The sequence below is a fragment of the Brachyistius frenatus genome, unplaced genomic scaffold (assembly GCF_029030835.1).
Source record: "Brachyistius frenatus isolate BFR_SWC_R1_liver_20210118 unplaced genomic scaffold, ASM2903083v1 Contig_324, whole genome shotgun sequence".
Taxonomy (NCBI): domain Eukaryota; kingdom Metazoa; phylum Chordata; class Actinopteri; family Embiotocidae; genus Brachyistius; species Brachyistius frenatus.
In genome coordinates this window covers 312,221-326,961 of record NW_027210923.1, presented here as the reverse complement: position 1 = coordinate 326,961, position 14,741 = coordinate 312,221, and the positions used below count along the sequence as shown (strand labels likewise).

General features: G+C 42.3%; 3 protein-coding genes across 12 annotated transcripts in view; 1 reads left to right on the top strand and 2 right to left on the bottom strand.

The window, feature by feature from the left end:
* Positions 1-555: 555 nt before the first annotated feature.
* LOC138635716 (leucine-rich repeat-containing protein 19-like) lies at positions 556-3,647 on the top strand. Its single transcript, XM_069723325.1, has 6 exons — positions 556-654; positions 755-1,005; positions 1,228-1,339; positions 2,367-2,457; positions 2,966-3,175; positions 3,280-3,647. Exons 1-6 carry the CDS (start codon positions 556-558, stop codon positions 3,591-3,593), a joined length of 1,077 nt encoding a protein of 358 aa, XP_069579426.1. The 3' UTR covers positions 3,594-3,647.
* Positions 3,648-4,465: 818 nt separating this feature from the next.
* LOC138635721 (intraflagellar transport protein 74 homolog) lies at positions 4,466-7,411 on the bottom strand. Its single transcript, XM_069723339.1, has 8 exons — positions 7,314-7,411; positions 6,276-6,514; positions 5,797-5,932; positions 5,638-5,686; positions 5,191-5,289; positions 5,029-5,089; positions 4,679-4,738; positions 4,466-4,555 (listed from the first exon to the last, which is right to left on the bottom strand). Exons 2-8 carry the CDS (start codon positions 6,402-6,404, stop codon positions 4,466-4,468), a joined length of 624 nt encoding a protein of 207 aa, XP_069579440.1. The 5' UTR covers positions 6,405-6,514; positions 7,314-7,411.
* A 2,434-nt stretch (positions 7,412-9,845) lies between these two features.
* Positions 9,846-14,741, bottom strand: part of LOC138635717 (microtubule-associated protein 4) — a 114,390-nt gene continuing 109,494 nt past the window's right edge. For all 10 annotated transcript variants that reach the window (XM_069723326.1, XM_069723332.1, XM_069723327.1 and 7 more), the window contains one exon: positions 9,846-14,574. In XM_069723326.1, coding sequence (XP_069579427.1) covers positions 14,570-14,574 — 5 coding nt within the window. In that variant the 3' untranslated portion in view covers positions 9,846-14,569. The remainder of the gene's footprint in view (positions 14,575-14,741) is intronic.

Genomic DNA, 14,741 nt, shown 5'->3' with positions numbered 1-14,741 from the left:
TGTTGAGTTTATGTCTCATAATAATTTTACATTCAGGTCAGTCTGCAGGAGAACGTGTGCTCTGTAGTCTATAATATCCTTTATTTTAATTACAACTATAACACTGCAAACAATGCCGGCTGTGACATGAAAGCTGTTTTACTTTCAGACAGCGAAACAGTGGATGTACCTTCATTTAACATGTTCTTGTACTTTAAGTGAGTTGATCAGTTGATATAAAATTAAGAAAATAAAAGTTAATTTGTAACAATTGAGTTTGTTCAGATGTTACCAGTGAAAATACCAAACATATTCTAATTCCACCTTTTCAAATGTGAGGATTTGAAGTTTTTATTTTAATAAGTCCTTGTAAATTACATATTGTGGTGACTTTTGACAGCTGTGTAGACTAAAGTGGTTTCAGTAATTCACCCGGAGCTCGGTTAAACTGTAAAAGGCCCGTTACACTATATTCTGACATTTTACAGAGTAAAAAAACCTATGAATTGTTGCCGGCCTCCTGTATGAAGCATGTGTTACCCAGGGGATTATTTATTTGTTTCTTTGGAGGGCAGCATGATGAAAAGATGCCGGCAGCTTCTCATGCTGTGGCTGACTGCAGTGTCAGTGATGAATATACTGGGAAACACAGCTGACGCTGTGGTGGATGAACCGGTATGAAAAGCTCTTTAACATTTAAGATTTATATTTATTTTTGCTGTATGCATTTCTTCAGACTGTGAATGTTATAACTGTCCGTCCATCCACCCATCAGCTGGTAAAAAACCTGACCGACAAGCTTCTCCAGGTCATCCCCCACAACGACAACAAGTCCACTGTGACCACACTGCTGATTAAAGGGAACCGGATCACTCTGAATAAAGCAGACCAACTCGCCCTTGCTAGCTATCCCACACTGGAAGAACTCCACTTGGATGGGAACATAGTGACGGCTATCCCAGCCCAGTATTTCTCTGTGGTGCCAGACCTCAGGGTGCTGTCTCTGGCCAGTAACAAAATCATCAGGTAAATAATAAAGCAAGTAAAGATGGTAGCAGTGTCCAATTCTACACTATTTACTACTTCAGCTGGTTTTAAGTGTGCAGAGGTTTATGTTAATGAGAAATGTTTCATTGTGCAGACTAAGTTAGTCAGGTTTGATTGTGATGTTTCAGGCTTGTGATGTGCATCAAAGTGCAGTACGGTGACATAATACAAATGATCTTTCTTCTCTGGGTATTGTTGCAGCTTGAACCCTGAGGCTTTCTCTGGCCTGGATGTCCTGAGAGAGGTGGACCTGTCCCACAACCTGCTGACCAGACTCCCTGCACAGCTAATCAAAGGCTTGAAAGAACTAAAGGTAAAATGTCCACAGGCTAAAAATATATTTTTATTCATAGATATTTTAGTAAATCTCTGGCATGTGAATAATAAATCCTCTAGCTTTATGAGGAACAAATATATTTAGACAGAAAGAGATTACAATAATCTGCATAGCCTACTTGTAGGTGTTGTGTCAGTGTGGTTGTTGTCAGCCTTTCATTGACCATTCAATTCAATTGTATTAACATAGCACCAAATCACAACAGGGGTTACTTCAAGGCAATTAACACATTAAAGAGTCCTTACAACATACTTTAGAACATTATACAGAGGAACCCAACAATTTAACAATTCCCACGTAAGCAATGAGGAAGAAACTTCCCTTTAAAAGGAGAAAAACCTCCAACAGAAGGAAGGAAAAACTCTCCTTAACAGAAGGAAAAACTCTCTTTAACAGAAGAAACCTCCAACAGAAGGAACAACTCTCTTTAACAGAAGAAACCTCCAACAGAAGGAAAAAAACTCTCTTTTAACAGAAGAAACCTCCAACAGAAGGAAAAAAACTCTCTTTTAACAGAAGAAACCTCCAACAGAAGGAAAAACTCTCTTTTAACACAAGAAACCTCCAACAGAAGGAAAAACTCTCTTTAACAGAAGAAACCTCCAACAGAAGGAACAACTCTCTTTAGCAGAAGAAACCTCCAACAGAAGGAAAAACTCTCTTTAACAGAAGAAACCTCCAACAGAAGGAAGGAAAAACTCTCTTTAACAGAAGAAACCTCCAACAGGAGGAACAACTCTCTTTAACAGAAGAAACCTCCAACAGAAGGAAGGAAAAACTCTCTTTTAACAGAAGAAACCTCCAACAGAAGGAAGGAAAAACTCTCCTTTAACAGAAGAAACCTCCAACAGAAGGAAAAACTCTCTTTTAACAGAAGAAACCTCCAACAGAAGGAAAAACTCTCTTTAACAGAAGAAACCTCCAACAGAAGGAAAAACTCTCTTTTAACAGAAGAAACCTCCAACAGAAGGAACATTAACCTGAGCCTGTTTGTTCCCATCAGATGCTGAACCTGCAGGAAAACCCCTGGAACTGTTCCTGTCTGCTGCTGAGCTCCATCGGAGAGATCCAAAGAGCACATGTCACCATTAATGGTAATTTTCATTGTACACTTTTAATGTTTGGTAATATACTGATGTGAGAACATTATGCAGGCAGGTTTCCTGTTCTTACATCACTTACTTATGTTGAAAAAAAAAATCAGATGATAAAATAATATAATGTAATTATGAGCTGTATGATAATAAGTTACTGTATGTACAGTCTGTCTAAAGTTAACCTCCAATGGTATCCATTTACTTTAACAATCATGTGTCAGGTGTTGGTGCTGAAGGTAGGAACCACCTGGAGAACACAAAGCTTTCACTGCTGTTTAAATTCAAACTACACATTTCTGTATGGTTATTAATTCCTCCAAAAACCTGATGGCCACACGAAGACCAAAACACAATCAAGTCCAGTGTTTTACATCCAAAGGCTTTCTCTCAGAAGCAAAAGCTGTCCTCTCAGCCATCCAACTGTGGGGATGTTGACCTTTGACCCACTGACTACATGAATACTCAGTCATTCGATGAGGTTTATGAATGATGTCTGACTCTGCAGGGAGACAGAAAGTCTTCTGTGCATCTCCAGCGAAGCAGGCTGGAGCTGAACTTCTGAAGGCCACAGCTCTGTGCTTCCCATCAACACCACCCCCCTCCACCCCCACAACCCCCCAAACATCAACACCGGCCCACTCTAAGCAGTCTGGGGACTCATCTACCACGTTGAAGACCACACCGTCATCAGGCCGGAACCACAGCCTCAGCAAAGGTACATTTCCAAAAATGATTCTCTTACATTCAGTATGAAGACGTACAAACAGAACTTGACACTCTGCTTTCTCCACCCGATCTCCGCCCTCTGACCCCACCTAGACCAGACACCTGCGCGCGGCAACTCGTGGAAGTTCACAGTGTGCGTTGCAGCCTTGGCGCTGACTACCTGCATGCTCATCATGTGTGCCATCAAGGGGCCTTCCTGGTACAAACTCTTCCACAACTACCGACACCGGCGACTGCAACAGGAGGACGACCGGGAGGACTTTGTGTCGACGGTGTTCTCTGAGACCGGAGGACACCTGACCCAACAGACATTCAGCTTCCAGCAACAGAAGGAGAAGACAGAGGAAGAGGAGGAGGAGGAGGAGGATGAGTACTTTGAGGATCCGTACATCAAGCGCGAGGAGTGACATGAAGGAGATTCCTGTGAACCGTGATGAAATAAAGAGCAGCTCGTCAACCGGTGACAAGATGAGGAGGCCATGAAAGGAAAGGCTGTCGCTGAGGGCTACTGCTTAGCACCATGGGAATATTAGATGTGATATGTACAGTAAACACTGAGTTAGATGGATGACCCGACAAAATGAGCTATTTATTTTCTAAACACTGCTGAGTATTAGCAGTCTAGGGATCAATAAAACAATGTCTTGGCTCTGTGGCTCCTGCTGTAAGATTGTTGTAATGTTGCTTATCAAATAACTGAAGCTTTTTGTATTGTTTTATTATATCACTCTGCAGCATCACAAGCCAAGTTAAAACGATAACATGTAAAGCTAAACAGAAAATCCAACGTGCCATAATTTAACGTGAACAATGCACAGATGTGTCTTTACTCCCCAGATTGAAAGGTCATAGGAGCTCTGTCAAGGTGTTTTCCCTGATAATACTTTATAAATTGGCGATGTTGTATCATAAAGAGAAATGCAGCGACATTTTTCTCTAGAGAGCTCAAGGACAAACACATTTTGGAGGAATAACATTGAATGTAAACGAGTTTTGTAGAGAAAAGTCCAGCGGGTACTTTTAGATATTACTCCATAACATCCCTGACCTGCAGGACACTTCCCTCATGGCAGAGTTCACGTTTGATCTTTCAGTGTCTTGGTCGACATTTACCATCTTTCACCAGGTGCCTCGACTTTAGGTTTACTTTCACTTTAACTTCGTGGTCTTCAGGTACTATAAAAAACACACTTACGAATACTGTGTCAAGTTGAGCATCAAAACCTGTGTGCAGTAATGTTTAAAGCATTTCCTCTTTTTGAAACCTGTCAGCGTGATGTCAGAACACAGAACAGTAAACTACGTACTCTCTCCTCTCGGTGAAGATGCTGTCGATACTTTCTGCCTCGCTGTTGTTGTGGGCTTTCAGCTGGGAGGAACGACAAGAGGGAAAATGAAAGATATTCTTATTAGATTTACAATCAGCTGTTCACATTAAATCGCCCACTGAATCACGTCTTATATGTTGTTAATGTTTCCACGGTGTGCTTACTATGTTGTAGTCATTGATCATTTCCTCCATCTCTGTGTTGGTGTTGAGTTTGTCCACCAGCTGCAAGCACAAATAAAGGAGTCACAGAAACATGAATTATAAATGAGTGCATGTATGAGCAGCGCTGATAAAATGATGTCACAGTCCTCTGTAACCACACAAGACCTATCAAACATCTTGTATGACACACGGCTTTTCAAATCATTGTAAATGTTCAGCTGCTGACCGACTATCAAACATTTACCATCCGTTGAGCTTTGGACATTTCTCTTACGTCTTTAAACAAATTAAGGACGTAATTGTAGGCGTTGGACACAACAACAGGTACGTGTGAAGTTGGACATGTTTACCATGTTGTAGTCAGCCAGCTGGCCCTGCAGATCCTTAATCTCAGCAGCCAGGCCTTCAGCCCTGGAGGGACACAACACATCAGAGAAGCCTTCGCGTGAGGATTTCATGCCGCGTTCTGCTGATTATTCAGGAGAATCCAAACATGTAAAAACATCACCCACCTCTTTTCATAGGAGAGGTACACAGAGTTCTCCTGGTTGTAGTTGTCGATCTCTTTGTGCAGTTTGCTGGTCTCGGTGGTCAACTCGTTGATCTTACTCCTAAAAGAAAAACAACAACAGAACTGCTTTTTGTATCATTAAAATGAACTGAGGTGAAGCTGAAGTTTGGAAAACGGTTGAAAAAACCTGCAAATGCTCAACATGTATTAAAAAACACACATTTCCTTTTATGTTCTCTTCATTTTTGTTACTTTAGTCTCAAACAGCCTTCAGACCAGAAATACAAAAGTTTATCAAACTATATTCTGACATTACTGTGATAAAAATATATGATATTATAGGAAGTCTATTATCACAATAATATAATATCTTGGCATGTGTGTGCATGATCTGCTGACATGATTTCTAACATAGAGAACAATATGATGTGTGGCAGTAGTGTGTTACCTGAGAAGGCCCAAGTAGTAGGACTTATCCAGAATCTGTCTCTGAGGTCCTTTAGGAGAGGAAATAAAGAAGGACAAGACTCACTTCAGCTCAGTCATTTATAAAGAAGAATCCACGCCGGCACTAAACCGTGAAAACAAGATGAGATGGCTGGTGTACCTTTCATGCCGGTCTTCATGCCGCTGAGCCCCTGCTGGGTGACCGGCCTGTCAGTTACTTTGATCTGTGCCGACAGGACCCCGGGGATGGGGACGCCCCCTCTCATACCGGGATGACCACTGGTACCGGGAGCCATCTGGATCAAAAGTGCTAGAATTAAGCTCGATACTATAAAACCTGGTTCCTATTGGCCCATTCAAAACATTTAGATTGTAGCTGGTTACTAACATCACCATTTAGAGACAGAGTATGCTGATGAAATGAAAGTCTGAATGGCTGAATGCCACTAATGATGTGCAGATCACAAACAGGCTGGAGAGAGAAACTCTACATGAATGCAGCGAACATGTACGATATAAGAACGTGGTTTTATGAAATGTCTCTCAACACGTGCCAGTTTTCTATTTTCCTGTCTGACAGAACCTCTTTATCTTCAGAGGAATCTGGAGCAGTGGTGTCTAAAACCTCACATGGCTCACCCCGGTTGCGACGCGGATAGCTGTAGGAGGAGGTCGGACAGCGGTGGGGGGTCTTCCGGCTCCGGGGACCGCGGACCCACTCCGGCTCATCGGCCGGCCCAATCCCGAGGGAGGCCGCTGGCTCGCCATGGAAACTAATTCAAACGGCCTGATGATGGCGCCGCTGCAGCTGAGAGGTTGTTAGTGAATCTGCACCGTGACGGCAGCCTGGACGACAGTGAAGGTTGACGGTTTGAATCCTGAATCAGAAAACATTAAAGAGGAATGACACTCCTCGTCCAAGACCCAGAAACCTGTATTCGCCATCTCTCCACCCATTGAGCTTCCACCCGTGTCAGCACACCTCCTGCTGCTGATGTGGTGAGTTGAGCTCTCCAGATGCAGAATGAACACAGCTCTGATATCTGGTCAAAAACACACTGACACAGAATAAAGGAATTCTCTGAAAAACAACAGCCTGTTCATCTTTCTGTGTCCGTGTGGACCATTTTTTCAATGATACAGACACATCAGTGATTTTGGTTCACAACCTCCGTGAACGAGTTTCGGTTTGTCACACAGTGAACGGATTTAAAACGAGTCTTCCTCTTTGTATTGAAGATGATGAGCTCATCATTAGCTGAGACATGCCCTGTTTGACTGGTGACCAACACACAGACATGACGTCAGTCTTTGAACGGTTCGTTTCCTTCATGTGATCCTCGTGTTTGGAAAACGGTGTTTTTATTTCTTTGTTCAGTCATTCGTTTGACGGTAAACTCTCATTTAAAAGGATTAATGCCGTTAATAGCAGATATTTATATGTTGTCCATCTATTCTAAAGAACAAACTAAATGTTTACGGTTGGTGTCCCGTTTCTTTTACGTTGTATAAACTTCTTATTGACCGGCATCAAATAAAGAAAACGTTATCGGTCCGAAATACAACAACGTCAGCTGTTTAAACGTGCTAGCTAACGCTAAATGCTATCACTACGTTGAGACGGCGTCAGCTTGTTGCCACGAAACATCTCAGCTGGTGGAGCAAAGTGCTTCTTACCTTCACCTGGACTCCCTCGGGGTGTTTTCGTCGGTATTTTATGCCTCTAAAACTCCCAACCGAAGCGGATGTGGAGTGAGTGTACCCGAGAGGAAACTATCACCAGCTCAAAAACAGAAGTGGAGACGATGTTGTCGTTACCACAGTAACCGTCTTCTACGTCACCTAAAACTAGGTAGAAAAAAAAGCTTGAAAGTGTACGCCCGCCCCCTGCCGTCCGACTGGGGATAAGACAGGCAGAGTTATACGGATTGTTAAACTTCTGCTATATTCAACTACTAGTTTTTAAATGACAATCTCTATAATACAGAGGATTTACTGTGGAAAACCACGTTGGAGTCTGATTTCAACAATAGTTTGGGAAGGTAATTCCAGATTTTAATGATTGATGACTGACCCTGCTGTGTGCGAACAGAGAAGGTGAAGCTGTAACCTTTGTGTGTAAATCGCTTGATTGATGTCGCCACCTGTGCTACAACTCTCTTGATGCCCACTAGTAGGATGTCCAAATTACTCATTAAAAACCTGCAGCTGATCCAAAATGCTGCAGCAAGAGTACTGACAGGATTTAGCAAGAGAGATCATATTTCTCCAGTTTTATCTTCTCTTCACTGGCTTCCTGTTAAATCAAGAATAGAATTTAAAATGATCTTGATGACTTACAAAGCTCTACATGACCAGGCTCCATCATATCTTAGAGATCTTATAGAACCATATAATCCTAGCAGAGCACTTCTCTCTCAGTACGCTGGTCTACTTGTGGTTCCTAGAGTTTCCAGAAGTAGAATGGGAGGCAGAGCTTCAGTTTTCAGGCTCCTCCCCTGTGGAACCAGCTCCCAGTTTGTGTTGGAGAGGCAGAAACCCTCTCTAGCTTTAAGATTAGACTCAAAACGTTCCTTCTTGATAAAGCCTATAGTTAGGGCTGGCTCAGGTAGACCTGAACCAACCCTTAGTTATGCTGTTATAGGCCGAGGCTGCTGGAGGACCTCGTTACATGCTGAGCTTCTTTTCTTTCCTCCTACTCTTTAACTGACTCATACCTCACCATCTTCTTCTCTCCCATAGTTTCTTCTTATTGTCTGTTGTCTCCATTCAGTTCCTTCACTCGTGTAGTTTCTGTTCTTTCTTTTCCAGATGTCCCGTCATGGAGCTGCATGTCTCTGCTCTGTGATTGTCATCTCCACCAACAGTTCTTCTCTTGTATCTCTATGCTGTCCTTTTCTCTCTCTGCTCTCCTCTCACCCCAACCGGTCAAGGCAGTTGGCCGCCCACCTCTGAACCTGGTTCTGTTAACAGATGCTCCGCCCACCTCTGAGCCTGGTTCTGTTAACAGATGCTCCGCCCACCTCTGAACCTGGTTCTGTTAACAGATGCTCCGCCCACCTCTGATCCTGGTTCTGTTAACAGATGCTCCACCCACCTCTGATCCTGGTTCTGTTAACAGATGCTCCGCCCACCTCTGAACCTGGTTCTGTTAACAGATGCTCCGCCCACCTCTGATCCTGGTTCTGTTAACAGATGCTCCACCCACCTCTGATCCTGGTTCTGTTAACAGATGCTCCGCCCACCTCTGATCCTGGTTCTGTTAACAGATGCTCCACCCACCTCTGATCCTGGTTCTGTTAACAGATGTTCTCCACCTCTGATCCTGGTTCTGTTAACAGATGCTCCGCCCACCTCTTTTTTCTTCCTGTTAAAGGGAGTTTTTCTTCCCTCTGTTGGAGGTTTTTCTCCCTTAAAGAGGAGTTTTTTTTGTCCTCCTAGCTTATGTGGGAATTGATGAATTGATGAATTGTTGGTTTCTCTGTATAATGTTATAAAGTCTTGCTGTAAAGACTTTAATATGTTAAGTGCCATGAAATAACCTGTTGTGATTTGGTGCTTTATAAATAAAGTTGAATTGAATTAAATTGAATAGTAGAGAAAGTCAGGATGGCTGAGTGGTCTAAATTGCTGTGTTCAGGTTGCAGTCTCCCCTGGAGGTGTGAGTTTGAATCCCACTTCTAACAAGTGTTTATTTTCATAAACAGATGGTCATTATTTATGAAAAGCTTGAAGTATTGCTGCACATCCTCCTTTCTTTAACACAAGCAATTCACTGTCCCTTTCTGTGTTAAGACCTTGTATTCAAAATGGTAGAAAACATAATGGACTCTATATCAAGCGATTAGGGGCCACACTTTAAAGAAAATAACATAATATTGTTTTTTTATAGTATTTTTAAATTGTCAAATTACACATTTAGATTTGGGCCAATTTTGAGCTGAATTTTCCGAGAGTCCAACATTTTTAGGGGCTGACTTTACACATTATAGGCAACGACTACAACTAAGAATAGTCGTAGCTTGTTGGTGAAGTCGAGCAGATCAGCCAGGATGGATGTTAATGTGTGAACGAGCTCACTGATTCTCCTTTCATTTAGAAGGAAGTGTGAGGGTGTAAATTGTTCCACAGCAGCAGATGTACCATAATATAAAGATGTAAGATGACCTTTGTAAACTATTGTGATGGAAAACAGTCTGGAGCACAAAATAGAGTTTTAGTCCATTTTATTTCATGTTTAATAATCACATCACTAATTAACAAGTAATCACAATAAACACTTTTTTCCAAACCAAAAAATAAAATTCAAATTAAAGAAAAAAAAAAGAACACACAAAAACAATGAGGAGGTTCTGCAAATGACATATTAAGTCTAACTAACACATCCCATTGTTGTTTTTCAGCATGCTACAGCAGGTGTTGCTTAGCTAGTGTTGTACTTGCATGTCTGATGTGAGTGTGGCAGCAGCAGATGAAGCTCTACAACGCTCCACGTCTGAGGAGCATTTATTACACAAGCCAAACCTGACAGCTACAGTTAGTCTTCTCAACCTCAAACATGATCCTAACACGGATGTCTCTGCTCTCTGAGGGCCACAGTATGTTTTCATATGCCGTGCTCCCAAATTACAGGCGTGATCGAGAGGTGTCCACTGTGATGTAGGGTGTCATGTGATGCAGGGATCAGCTTCAGTCCCACTCAGCTTTGTTCTTTCATCATGTAAACCTGCAGAGGTCGCTGCATCCTCACAGCTAATCACAACATTATTGTCATCTCTTAAGACTGGGCTCCTGGGCGCAACTTAACCGTGTGCAGGCTCACACGTGCACCACTAATTCTCTTCAAATATCTGAATTAATCAAGCTCTATGTCGCCAATTCAGCATTTTTCTAAATCAAGCTGCTGTTAAATCAAATCTGCTCTTATGAGATGGGAACGACTTTTTTCATGCAAGAGTTGTGTACAGGATGTAGTTTGTAAAACCGGCTGCCACAAACCAAAAGTTACAACCCCTTCAACCAGGAGAGCACGAGCGTCACACATCCATAAATACATATACAAAAGTGTTGCGTCTTTAGTACAATACATCTCAAAAGACAATCTTTCACTTCAGTGGCCCCTTTCTATTGAAAAAGGCAGACTTTTTCAATTAGTCATACTAATAATCAAAATAATATTCATGATAAAACGCATCCTCCCCTTAAAACAGTTAAAGGTACTAACCCCCTCCTCCCCCGCTCCCTCCCCCACGCTGCTGCTCTACTTTGTTTTGTTCGGGTGTTTTGGGGACATAAAGAGCACATCAGCATGAATATCAAGATACATCCATGTGCAAATGTCATACGTCGTTACGAGTAAAAACTCTGGGGTCAAACTGAAACCAGAATTTAGCGGTGGACAGGCACGAGGACGCCGTCGCACAAGCAAAGCAATCCAAATATCTGGATAATATTCTAGCAGAGACAGTAATTACAAGTTTTTGCCCATTTCTGTCAAATAAAAGTAGATTTCTTCAACTGTTTTATCTACTTAATATTAAATTTAAAGGGACTCCAAGTTGAACACAGTAACGACTGATTCCGGTGATCTTTGAACAGTGAAGGAAACGTGAGGGCACTTTATTGCTCTGTTTATGTCATCATGCAAAGGCTCTTTCAGAATAAGATCCTTGAGGATCACTTCTTCATAAAGGGGTAATTCAATCGTCAAAACACCACCACTCCATTACAGTATTTCATATATTAAAGCATTAAGGTGCCATTTAGTTTCATCAAAGCTTTTCTTTATCATTAGTAAAGTGTCAATTTGAATAGGAAACCTCAGATGTGTGTCAGTAGTTTGATATTATGTCGTAGGAGCTGGTTTTAAAATCCAATAATCAAAAGACCTGAATTTTTCTTCAGAGAAATTGCATTTGTCATGATACCAGTTGCTTCTTTGGAATTTTGCTTTTGTTTTAACATGCACCGATTCTGCAAACACAACAGATCTTATGTTGCTTAACTAGTTTGGTGTTATCAGTTGTTTTGGGTATCAAACATTAAGTCCTTTATTTTGGAAATCTGTCAGTACACAACAAACATTTTGTTAGCTGCAATCTTCTTCGATTGTATCGGTCCAGATTTAAATTGAAATGTCAAAACAAAAGAAAAAAAGTTTCTCCAAAACTCATCCAAAGCTGCACAATGCAGGACTTTTTAAAAAAAAAATTTTATTAGCATCTTTCAGCTCATTGTTTTGGTTTACCCATCTGTTCAAATGTACTGTGTTGGTTCACTCTGACCACTCTCATCCACCATGTTTCTAACACACAGCAGCCGGCCGAGTTTCTCAGAGGAAAGAACCAAACCGCCTGCAGACAGACACAGTTCAGCGCTGGCTGGTGAACAAAGAGGAAAACGCAGCAGCTAAAGAAGCTGATGTTTGTGTCGGGAGTTGGCGGAGAACAAAACAGCTCAAACGAGTGAAGCGAGTGAACTTCTATCTACAGAAACAAGTCAGAATAAATGCTAACACAATGCTACATCTTATTTGTTGTATAAACGTTCTAAAAATATTAAGTAATGTTCTTGTAAAGTTTTAAGCTGGAAGTTGTTTGTTTTTTCTGGGTTGTTTTTCCTTAAAGGCAGAATTAACGTTCTCTAAAAACATTCTTATCATGTTTAAACAACATTGTCAGAACATTACGCTCCGATTGTTAAAATGTTTTTAGTAGCAAGTAGTTATTATTTTAGAGTTGGATAATATACTTTAAAAACCTTATACAAGTGTTGGTAATATGTTTTTTTTTTTTTTTTTTTTTTTAATTTTTAGAGAATTTTATTCCACCTTAACAACAACAACAAATATAAACCCTCCTGAAAACTTTACAACAATAATATTACGTTATTTTTTAAACAGGAATATTGTTTTTGCTGCCACTAAGTGAGATGTGCAGTTTTAGTAGCAAAACGTTCAGCTTGTTACAACTCTACAACTAAAACTGAAGTCATACACTGATAGCTGATGAGCAGAATGATTTTTGTCGCTGATGATTCACTGGGATAATATTCTATAAAAATCAAAATCAAACCTTTCCTACATCCTGTTAGTAAGCTGTCTGCTGTTTGAGCCATGGAAAGTGGAGATCTGCATGTAGTTTGGAGCCGTGGCGCTAAACCGAGACACCGGAAGGTAAACTGGTTCTCCTTGTCCTTTTCCGTTAGAAACCACCTGCCTGCGATCGGCCCGGAGAGAAACATGTGGTACCGAACCACAACACGCTGAGTCATCACGCACACAGGCTCCTCGCAGCTCTGGGCTGACAGAATACTATGTGGCGGTGCATTAGAGAAGGCATTCGGAGGCAACCGTTGAATACATTGCATTGCTACCAGAGGAGAGGATGAAGCCACGTCATGTTGGAGGTGTTCTTTAGTATTTAGCTGAAGCTGCTGCTGAACGACATGCTACCACGACCCTCACACAGACACCTGAAACGGGACGAAACCATGACGACACACGACAATTGAGACGGCGTGATTTACAAGTTCCTGTGATTCTCTCCCTCTGAGCGGTTTTAGGCGTGAGCCTGCGTCACCCTTGTTTACTGTAGTTGTGTAGGAAGGACAGGAGGCACATAGGAGACACACAGCTCCTTCAGACACCTTTCCTCTCTGAGCTGCAGCTTTGAAACATCTCCCTCAGGGCTGCATGCTCACTTAAAGCTTCTCCACTTCACCAAACTTCCTTGTTTGCATTTCAAAAACTTTCATGTCTTTTGCTATTTTGCCAGAAATGTTACAAAAAACAACTCCTTGAACTGCTTGTCAGCCACACGTCTTTCCTTTAACATCCTCCCTCCCTCTGAGTGTCATCTCGTTCTTCACTGTGTGTCTTGGTTTTATAAAAACCTGTGCGTGTTTCCAAGATTTTCTGACTGCTATTGCAAAAAAAAAAAAAAAAAAAAAAAAAGACTGCGGCGCTGTATTGCTCATACAGGAAGAAACATACAATAAATAAATACAACCTTGTTTCAAAATCAAACTAGGAGGAAGGAAAGAAAGAAGAGAGACGGAAAAATAAGATCCAAACAGAACACCGAAGCTCATTTTTGCACAAACGTTGTCACTCAAACACATCATCACAAACACAGAGAATAAAGAGTTAAACAGCCTAAAATGGTTCAAACAGCCTATTTACCTACAGCTTTTTTTTGTTTGTGGTAAGTGAGAGAGGAAGTGGTGATGAGATGGACACTGAGTTACCGATGTTACTGAAGCAGAGTTAAGTGGTTACTGGGAACAAACGGCCCCTGAAGTCACGAAGGGAACGAGAGAAGCTATGAGTGCGATGGAGGTCGTTTCCACGCCGATCGGTTGACACATGAAGTGATGAAAGCTGCTGTTTTTTTTTTTTTGAGGATGCGGAGGAGAGATGATGTGGGGGTCAGAGAGAGGTCACCACCAGGCTGTGGGTGAAGAGGATCCAAGTGAAGCCCGATGACTTCCAGGTGAGTCGGCTTGGAGAAGACGCAAAGATAACACGTGGGAAAACCTTCCCTTCACAGATTCCCACCGATGATGATGTCAGAGAAGATGAAGAAGATGACAGAACAACTAGATTATTCAAAACTTCTCATTAACAGATAAAAGGGGTTCGATTGGGGGTCAAGATCCCTTTGAGGAGCTGCTGCTGCCCCCCTGGACCTCCACCTGAAGGAGCAGCAGGGGGGGGGGCAGAGGGGGAGCTGACGCAGCCCACGGAGGCCAGCGACCCGGTGAGGGAGACGCTGCCAGGAGTCGGGTGGTGGGTATGGTGGCGGTGCAGAGAGTGGGAGGAGCTGTGTGGGTGGGGTCTGTCGCTGTAGTCCTGGGGGGCGGGCCAGGTAACAATGTCGGCGCCGTGGTCCGTGCGAGAGCGAGCATTCTCGCGGAAGCTGAGCTTGAAAGACTCAATCTGCATCAGAAAGGTTTGAGGGGAGGAGGAAGAGGAGGAAGAAGGGAGAAACAAAAAGAGAGGCAAGGAGAGGGGGGGGGGCGGTGGTGTGGAGGGGGGGAGTTGAGATGAGGAGGGCAGAGGGACAGCAGAATTAGATGCCTGCAAGATAAGAAGTCAAAAGATGG

Excerpts from the sequence above, each read along its gene's own strand:
- LOC138635721 (XM_069723339.1), bottom strand. The coding sequence starts at position 6,404 with ATGGCGAGCCAGCGGCCTCCCTCGGGATTGGGCCGGCCGATGAGCCGG. Across the intron at positions 5,933-6,275 it reads CTATCCGCGTCGCAACCGGG|ATGGCTCCCGGTACCAGTGG; the intron begins GTGAGCCATGTG and ends CTTTTGATCCAG. Across the intron at positions 4,739-5,028 it reads AGCTGGCTGACTACAACATG|CTGGTGGACAAACTCAACAC; the intron begins GTAAACATGTCC and ends TTGTGCTTGCAG.
- LOC138635716 (XM_069723325.1), top strand. The coding sequence starts at position 556 with ATGATGAAAAGATGCCGGCAGCTTCTCATGCTGTGGCTGACTGCAGTG. Across the intron at positions 1,340-2,366 it reads AAGGCTTGAAAGAACTAAAG|ATGCTGAACCTGCAGGAAAA; the intron begins GTAAAATGTCCA and ends TGTTCCCATCAG. Across the intron at positions 2,458-2,965 it reads AGCACATGTCACCATTAATG|GGAGACAGAAAGTCTTCTGT; the intron begins GTAATTTTCATT and ends CTGACTCTGCAG.